This window comes from Ananas comosus, linkage group 22 (genome assembly GCF_001540865.1).
Source record: "Ananas comosus cultivar F153 linkage group 22, ASM154086v1, whole genome shotgun sequence".
Lineage (NCBI taxonomy): Eukaryota > Viridiplantae > Streptophyta > Magnoliopsida > Poales > Bromeliaceae > Ananas > Ananas comosus.
In genome coordinates this window covers 9,523,018-9,531,969 of record NC_033642.1, presented here as the reverse complement: position 1 = coordinate 9,531,969, position 8,952 = coordinate 9,523,018, and the positions used below count along the sequence as shown (strand labels likewise).

Genomic DNA, 8,952 nt, shown 5'->3' with positions numbered 1-8,952 from the left:
ATCGTAATAAATGATTGATTAGATCATTGCTTTTCGTATAATGTTTGTTCCACAATGTTGAAATCCAAAACAAAGAAAAAAAAAAAAAAACACCTCATTAATTCTCAATTATTGAGGCTGCATATGTTGGTGGAGGTGAGAGAAATCGCAACCGTCCGTTTCATTCTCTCCCTACTTAGCAATCGTGGCCCTTCAATTTTGGACGGCGTAGATTACCGGACAATGCATCTGACGGTTCCCCGCAACCGCGTGTACCGGTCCAGAGAACATTCTTGACCAAATAAATAGATAATTTTTAAAAAATATATATATACATAAAAAAAAAAGAAAAGGACTCGTAACTAACTCTAAATAGGGAGTCCACTTGATCGAGTCAATTATATGTTGCAATAACAAAAGAGACAAACAATTTTATATTTATTAATTAATTACGAAATAATTATTATCAGCCCAATGATTTTACTTTTATGTATTTTATTATGAGGTTGACCTTGACCCGGACAATATATCACAGTAGGACACAGGGTTCGGACCCGAATTACTTTGAGTCGGTTGATGGGATTATGTTTGGGTCCTGTTCGAATCGTAGCCGGTTTCGCTCGCTCGTGTGCTCTAACATGGTTCGATCAAATTGAGCCGAGCATTGGGCTTGGTTGCTCAAAACGGGTTCGATAAAATTGGTTCAGAAAACGGTTTAATGCACTGTTTGATTCAACGTAAAATTACTAAAATTATTTTTTAAAAAAAAATAATTATTTTTGTAAGAGTATAAAATTTATATGTAGGTGGTATTTGATTACTAATAAATTGGCTCGATTTTGGGCTTTGGACTTTTAGTTACATAGTTGGGGTCCACATCTATTCAAATGGATCTGTGACGAAACGTTAATGGGCCTTAGTTGTATCCATATTAGGCTCATTAACATATCGGGCCTCGGTCCGGATCAGACGTGGACTGGGTCCATGTGGTGGATCAGGTCCAGGCAATAATTCGTACACCGGAGGCATGCGCGCCAACGACCGTTAGTAACGGTTTACGATCTCCGTCGCCGCGACGATGCACCGAGACGTATCACGTATAACGCTCCCTCCTCTCCCGCCNCCCCCCTCTATTCTCGCCGCGATGCGCTCCTCTCCACTCCTTCCCCCCTCTCTCCCTCTCCAACCCTCCCCGCTCCCCACTTTCCCACCAAACCCTAGCTCCTCCCCCACCGCACGATCCGCCCAATTCGCCCCAACAGCCCCCCCCCAATTCCCCTTAGCAATGCGCTCCCGAAACCCTAGAAAACACGATTGAGTCCCCCCAAGCCAATCCATGAGCTCCCTCGGCGAATCCAAGCGCCTCGGCCTCGCCGTCCTCGTCGCTCTGGTGCTTATTTCGACCCGGTTCCCCCTCGGAAGGTGCCAGGACGACGACGACGATGGCGGCGGCGCAGGCACGAACCCGCTGTTAGCGGGCGTCATCAACGACCGGCTCATGAGTCTCACGGGGAACTTTAAGGCGGAGATCGGCCAGAGCCTCGGCTTCTGCATTAAGAACACGTTACGTAGATTGTGCTCTTCCGAGCTGATTGTTCTGTATATTGTGTTGTGTAAAGTTACGGTTTTGATGTTGTTGGTGGTGGTGTTGCTTACAGGGATAAGGATTGGAATGAGGCGTTCAATTTCTCGATGGATATGACTTTCCTGACGAATTGCATGAAGGAAACTGATGGTACGCAAGATTTAACCTTTTGCTTAATCTACATTTCTAACAATTTAATCAGTAGCTATTATCTCAAAATTGTAATCAATTAAATGATTAAATCTAAATTTGGGTAAACAAACTCCAACAATTTACTCCAAATTTGTACCAGAAAATTGAACGAGTACGATTAGGAGGAAACTGTGTTGGCTTTGTCAAAAATATTAAAACAACTGTAAAGTATGGTTTATTGTATAGGTTCTTAGCTAAATGGATGTGATAAACTGTTTTTGGGGTGGCTAAGAAGTGTATGCAAATGGGGTCTCTCTCATTTTTCACTGGAATGATTCACAGGAGACCTTCCGCAACGTGTATGCACAGTCGCAGAAATGAAGTTCTATTTCAGCAGTTTCGTTGATAATGGCGGGACGAAGAATTACCTTAGACCGAACAAAAACTGCAATTTGACCTCGTGGGTTTCTGGTTGTGAGCCCGGCTGGGCTTGTAGAGCAGGAAAAAATCAGAAAATTAATCTGCAAGATTCCAAGACCGTACCTTATAGAACTGTTAATTGCCGCCCTTGTTGTCCAGGATTCTTCTGTCCTCATGGTATCACTTGCATGATTCGTAAGTTCTCGTACCACTCTTTCTCTTTTACTGCAGTTCATGAGTATCTTAAGAAAGCATTAAATTTGATCTGTTCTAAAACACTACAGTTTTCTTCCAATTATCAGCTTTTAGCAATTAATTATCAGTCCGAGAGAAAGAATTCTAACCTTCTTGTCTCTGTGGTATGAAGCTTGTCCGTTAGGAGCATACTGCCCACTTGCAAAATTAAACAAAACGACCAGTGTTTGTGATCCGTAAGTTGATCTTCTTATTAATTTCCATATTTGTAGTTATTGGCTTTGTAATGTTTGGCGCATACCATGTCTTAGCATTGATTTTCTTTTTATATTTTATTTTCTCTTAATCTTCAGGTACAATTACCAATTACCTCCAGGACAGCCAAATCATACTTGCGGTGGCGCAGATACGTGGGCCGATGTTGGCAGTAGTGGTGAAATATTCTGTCCGGCAGGATATTACTGCCCGAGCACCATAAAGAAAATTTCTTGCAGTAGTGGGTATTGTTTCCTAATCCCATCTTTCTATTGTTTTCTGGTACATAAATATCTATTGCTGTTACAATTGCATTTCCTATTTGAACTAAGCTCACGCCTATGTAGTTTACAAAATCATCTAAACACTGTCTCACAGTTTCAAGTTTTATTTTGATGTCAGTACCATCTTTTAATTTAGTATTATTATTATTTTCATTTTGTTTTGCTTATGTACCAAGAACTGTCATGTTTCATTTCACAGACATTATTGCAGAAAGGGATCGACTTCTGAAATAAGTAAGTTTTATTTTCTTTACATTTGCAGACATTTGTTCTTTTTTCTTTTGTGCATGTGTGAATGTTAAGGGATTTCATCTCAATTTTTCTCATGTCCTCTAATTTATCTTTTATTATACACACTTCTGGGTAATCGCAAATTTGATTCCCTCGGAAATATAGTGGTTGACTTCAGTAGAAAGTGAAATTTATATCAATAAAAAAGATTACAAAAAAATAAATTTAATTATTCTTCCGATGTATATTTTACATGCTCCAGTAGCCTGGTTTTTCTCTTGATTTCCTCAAGGCTATCAAGGTCCATCAATGATTTGCAATACCCCTTGCACCTCGGGATGGACCTTTTGATAAGTCTTATCTATATAACTCTTCTCACTAGTATTAAATATTGGGTAAACTGTGAAACATTGACACAGAGATACTGGAAGACTTGCTAAGTCAATTTGCATCATTTGACTTGGTGTGGGGAATCATCATATACTACATTCACATCAAAAAGGGAAAAAAAAAAAAAACATAATTTGACAGCTCTTTCAAAGTTAGCTCTCTTTATCGAGCTGCCGATTACTCTTGTGTTTCGTTTCAAGGAATTTTTGTTGGATTAATTTCTGTTTAATTTATTTGAGAATAAGTGCAGATTTCTGATTAAAGTCATAATGCACTTACAGGGTGCTTTAAGAAGAGTTCTTGCCAGCCAAACTCTTCAAATCAGGATATTACGATATTTGGCGCCTTATTGATGGTAACTCTTCTTTCACTCACTCTTTTCTTCTAATCTTCAACTAGAAGACATTAGGTATGCCAAATTCAAATACTAATCCACTTCGAACCAACTGGCAGACCCAGCCCAACTTATTGCCGCCCTTGTGCAGTTTTCCTTTCCTAGACCTCAAAGGCAGAACTTTATACAGTGGGCTATCATTTTCTTTAATTTCACGGTTATATTATGTTTATAACTACATCATTATGAAATGATATGTAGTAGTACATTTAAATTGTAGCTTTATATCTTACTTGTAAAAGACTTCTGATAATTTCATCTGCTAAATTCGTTAAAAAAAGAAAAAAGCCAGAAGCCAGCAGCATTCTTTCTTATTGTTCAAATCTATGCATGTGGTTTTGAATCGAGTTGAAGGTACCTAACTCTTTCGTTTCAAAACTGTAGGTTGCCCTGAGTTTAGTGCTTTTAATTATATATAACTTCTCGGGTCAAATTCTCACCAATCGTGAAAGAAAACAAGCCAAATCTAGAGAGGCTGCTGCGAGACATGCTAGGGAAACTGCTCAAGCCCGTGAAAGGTGGAAATCAGCTAAAGACGTTGCCAAGAAACACGCAATTGGACTACAGACGCAATTATCTCGCACATTCTCTCGGAAAAAGTCTGTTATGCAACCGGATCGAGGTGGATCAGGTGAAGCGACATCGCAGAAAGCATCGGGTGGGTTCATGGGAAAGAAAAAGGAACCAAGTAACCTTACTAAAATGATGCGTTCGCTCGAAGAAAATCCTGATAGTGATGAAGGTTTCAATTTGGAGATAGGGGATAATAACTTAAGAAAGAACATGCCTAAAGGTAAGCAAATGCACACACGAAGCCAAATTTTCAAGTACGCTTATGGTCAGATCGAGAAGGAGAAGGCAATGCAACAGCAAAATAAGAACTTGACCTTCTCGGGAGTGATCTCTATGGCCACTGACACTGACATTAGGACGAGGCCTGTAATTGAGGTGGCTTTCAAAGACCTAACACTAACTCTTAAAGGGAGTAAAAAACAGCTTCTGAGGTGTGTAACAGGAAAGCTCATGCCTGGGCGGGTAGCTGCGGTCATGGGTCCATCTGGGGCTGGAAAGACCACATTCTTAAGTGCTTTAGCTGGAAAGGCAACTGGGTGTACGATGTCCGGACTAGTACTTATAAATGGGAAAATAGAGCCTATTCGCGCATACAAGAGGATAATTGGTTTTGTCCCGCAAGATGATATTGTTCATGGGAACCTGACGGTTGAAGAAAATCTCTGGTTCAGTGCTAGGTGCAGGTATGGAGATAAAAGATTAAATATATGCATGTTTTCTTGCTCACTTCAGGTCGACATTATTTGTAGCACATCTTTTTGTTGTGCTCATCCTTCAGCTAAATTTTCAATATATTGTTTATACTTGTATTTTCTTCCCGACAAACGTCCCTGATGGTAAATCAACAAATGAGCAATAACTTTCTTGATAACACATGGATAAAATCATCAGCGTAAGACTTGATTTTTCCGACAGGTGATAAATGTTGCTGCATGCTTAAACCTTTTTCTTCTGTCATGTTTGTATCATAGCAGTCATGCAATATTCGTGTGTCGGGTATTACAAAGTACTTCCATATGATTAGTGTTTCTGTCTAGGCAATTTTGACATGATTGTCCTACAATATGATCATATTATTTAAATATCATTTTTTGTTCATTTTGACATAATTTTTCTTTCTTTCAAGTAATTCCTACTCTTAATTTGTGGTAATTCCACCCTTTATTTTGTAGGCTTTCAGCGGACCTATCCAAAGCTGATAAAGTTCTAGTTGTGGAAAGAGTGATTGAGTCCTTAGGGTTACAAGCAGTTCGAGATTCCTTGGTTGGGACGGTGGAGAAGCGTGGGATCTCTGGCGGTCAAAGGAAACGAGTAAATGTTGGCCTGGAGATGGTTATGGAGCCATCATTATTGATATTGGATGAACCTACATCCGGTTTAGATAGTTCTTCATCCCAGCTGCTTCTTCGTGCTCTTCGTCGTGAAGCTCTTGAAGGAGTGAACATCTGCATGGTGGTTCACCAGCCAAGGTTGTTTTCAATTTCATCAGTTTTGAAGTGTTAGACATTTTGACATGGAGTGAAATGTACAGATAGTCCCAGTACTATCCCAAGACTGTCACTTGGTTCCTGAACTATCTTGTGTATTTCAATTCCATCACTTACTGTCAAAAAAAATTCAAGCATCTGATGAAAAATGACCAATTTATGCTGATGATAATTTTACTTTCTTCCAGCTATACGTTATTCAAGATGTTCGATGATTTGATACTTCTCGCAAAAGGAGGTATGACTGTATATCACGGATCAGTAAAGAAAGTTGAGGAGTACTTTGCAGGACTGGGCATTAATGTTCCCGAGCGTGTGAATCCTCCCGATTATTTCATTGACATTCTAGAGGGCATTGTAAAGCCAAACACAAGTACAGGCATAAACTGTAAAGAGTTGCCTCTTAGATGGATGCTACACAATGGTTATGATGTTCCTCGAGATATGTTACAGGTGGCTTCTGACGTTGACTCATCAGTGAGGGGAAGTGAGAAGAGTTTTTCTGGACCCCAATCTGATCGGCAATCTATTGCTGGAGAAGTTTGGGATAATGTTAGGGATATTGTAGGACAAAAGAAGGACGAATATGAGTATAATTTCTCAAATTCCAAAGATTTGTCTAACCGCCACACTCCTGGCGTTCTTAGACAATACAAGTACTTCCTTGGGAGGTAAAACTTCTTGCCGAGATGTTCTCAACTTCGTTTATTATCTTGAGACATCGCATATACATCCCTGTATAAGTTGTATTCTGATATAAGCTCCTCGGCTTTTTTTTTTAAGGATACTCTGTGTATATTCAGAGTTCATAGGTATATATTTGCATGCGTTTCAATAGATAATTCTACAGGGCTACGCACGTAAAATTATTGTTTAGGTGAAAGTTATCTACACCTTAAGCTGTTTGGAAACTGTTTTAATTCTCACGTTGTTTCGTGAAGCTGGGCCTGGTAGTTTTTTATGAATGCTCGTTATACAATTGTGCAGGGTTGGCAAGCAGCGACTTCGGGAAGCCAGAATACAAGGTGTTGACTACTTAATCTTGTGTCTCGCTGGAGTCTGTTTAGGCACACTAGCTAAAGTGAGCGATGAAACATTCGGCGCACTCGGCTACACATACACTGTCATTGCTGTTTGTAAGTCTGCAATCTTATCTCATTCTAGCATGTCATTCGGATATTTTTCTTTTCGTTGTTAATCTTCTCCAGAAACTCTTGTTTCATTCAAGGTAGATCACTGGAAATTTTGAAACTTTTCCATGCGCCCTTTGTGTTTTGCTTAATTGAAACTATATGGATTTGCAGCTCTTTTGTGCAAAATTGGAGCTTTGAGATCATTTTCACTAGAGAAGTTGCATTACTGGAGGGAGAGAGCCTCCGGCATGAGCTCACTGGCGTATTTTCTCTCGAAAGATACCATCGATCATTTCAATACAATAATCAAGCCAATAGTTTACCTTTCTATGTTCTATTTCTTCAACAACCCTAGGTCTTCTATTCTGGACAACTACGTTATTCTCATCGCACTAGTTTACTGTGTGACCGGAATTGGTTATACTTTTGCCATCTTCTTCCAACCGGGTTCAGCCCAACTGGTACCTATTCAGCACTCCACGCTTTCTGTTCTTAATAACTAGGGAAAAATGAATGAACACCCGCAACTAATTGTTGTCTGGAAACTGGTCCCTGAACTTTTTAAAGTCTTTTGGCATGTCTGTCAGAGGACTCAGAACTTAATTATTTCCGTCACAAAATGTTGCAGAATACTCTGATTAGTAACAGAATATTCTGTCAGCAAAGTTACAGAGACCGTCGAACTCTGGAGGAATTTTCCGAGATTGAACAGCATGTTGGTTGAGGAGTTCTAGTCCGAAGGACTGAATTTCTGGGACCTTTTTCCAAATGACCTATATTCAGCGAGGCCAGGTGTCTATACATGTTGTCAGATATATACCTAATATATTGGGATCTTCTTCTTCTTTTTTTTGAATTCTAATGTGTGCTGCTACTGTTGATCGTGCAGTGGTCCGCTCTACTTCCTGTCGTCTTAACACTCATAGCAACTCAGCAGAAAAGCTCGAAATTCTTGGCTAATTTATGCTACACAAAATGGGCTTTAGAGGCATTCGTTATCGCAAATGCCGAGAGGTATAACTTAAATACCCAAATTCTTCCTATTGCTATATGTTTGTTTATATGTGTTTGATTGGTCTAAAATGCTATGTAAATATACTACTATTTTCATATTGCAGGTATTCTGGAGTATGGCTTATAACTAGATGTGGTTCACTTATTAGAAGTGGATACGATATAAAAGACTGGGGCCTTTGTATATTTGTACTCGTTGTTTATGGTGTAGTTTTTCGGTGTATAGCATTCTTTTGTATGATAACATTCCAAAAGAACTGAAGAACACTTTTTGTACACATGAGGTAATATTGGTTTTTAAAAACCTTTTTTTAATAGGATTGTTTAAATCTTATACCCTTGGAATTAAGTGTTACTTGTCTCCTCAAACCTCTATTGTCTTTATCTTATCATTCTTTCCTTGATGGGTCATTTTTCCATTAGTAGGCTTGGATTGTGGAATAGACTAAGAATACGAGACTCTCTGGAATAAGAGCGGAAAGTTAAAATAAGCTTCTAACCCTGATCGCCTAAAAATAGAAGTTTCTCTTTGAAACTTATTACTTGTAGTGGTATTGTTTTGGGCCTTTTGCCATGCTTTTGTTTTAACCATAGTCACCTCAGTTAGAGCATTTGGTAAACTAAAAAAAATTTGAAGCTTCTACTTCAGTAGAAAATTAACATAAAATATTAAGCTGGATGCTTCCAATGAATGCTTTTTTTTTTCTTTTTTCTTTTTTTTTTTTTTTGTCTTCCTTGAGGCTCTGGTTGCCTCACCCTTGTAGTCTAGTTCATCCTTCCAATGAATGAAGCAGGTAGCGCGCTATCTATTCTCTCAAAAAAAAAAAAGAATATTAGGCTGGATACTAAGAGAGCTTATGTAATCGCTTTGCATCAGCAT

The 8,952-nt window shown here is 39.0% G+C and overlaps 1 protein-coding gene across 1 annotated transcript; it reads left to right on the top strand.

The window, feature by feature from the left end:
* LOC109727054 (ABC transporter G family member 28-like) lies at positions 1,207-8,387 on the top strand. The gene is made up of 14 exons (XM_020256925.1): positions 1,207-1,542; positions 1,638-1,714; positions 2,039-2,311; positions 2,484-2,547; positions 2,665-2,811; positions 3,050-3,084; positions 3,753-3,826; positions 4,250-5,121; positions 5,611-5,907; positions 6,114-6,596; positions 6,913-7,061; positions 7,230-7,519; positions 7,948-8,072; positions 8,177-8,387. The coding sequence occupies exons 1-14, from the start codon at positions 1,316-1,318 to the stop codon at positions 8,331-8,333; spliced, it is 3,270 nt and encodes a 1,089-aa protein (XP_020112514.1). The 5' UTR covers positions 1,207-1,315; the 3' UTR covers positions 8,334-8,387.

Excerpts from the sequence above, each read along its gene's own strand:
- LOC109727054 (XM_020256925.1), top strand. The coding sequence starts at position 1,316 with ATGAGCTCCCTCGGCGAATCCAAGCGCCTCGGCCTCGCCGTCCTCGTC. Across the intron at positions 1,715-2,038 it reads TTGCATGAAGGAAACTGATG|GAGACCTTCCGCAACGTGTA; the intron begins GTACGCAAGATT and ends AATGATTCACAG. Across the intron at positions 5,122-5,610 it reads TGGTTCAGTGCTAGGTGCAG|GCTTTCAGCGGACCTATCCA; the intron begins GTATGGAGATAA and ends TTTATTTTGTAG.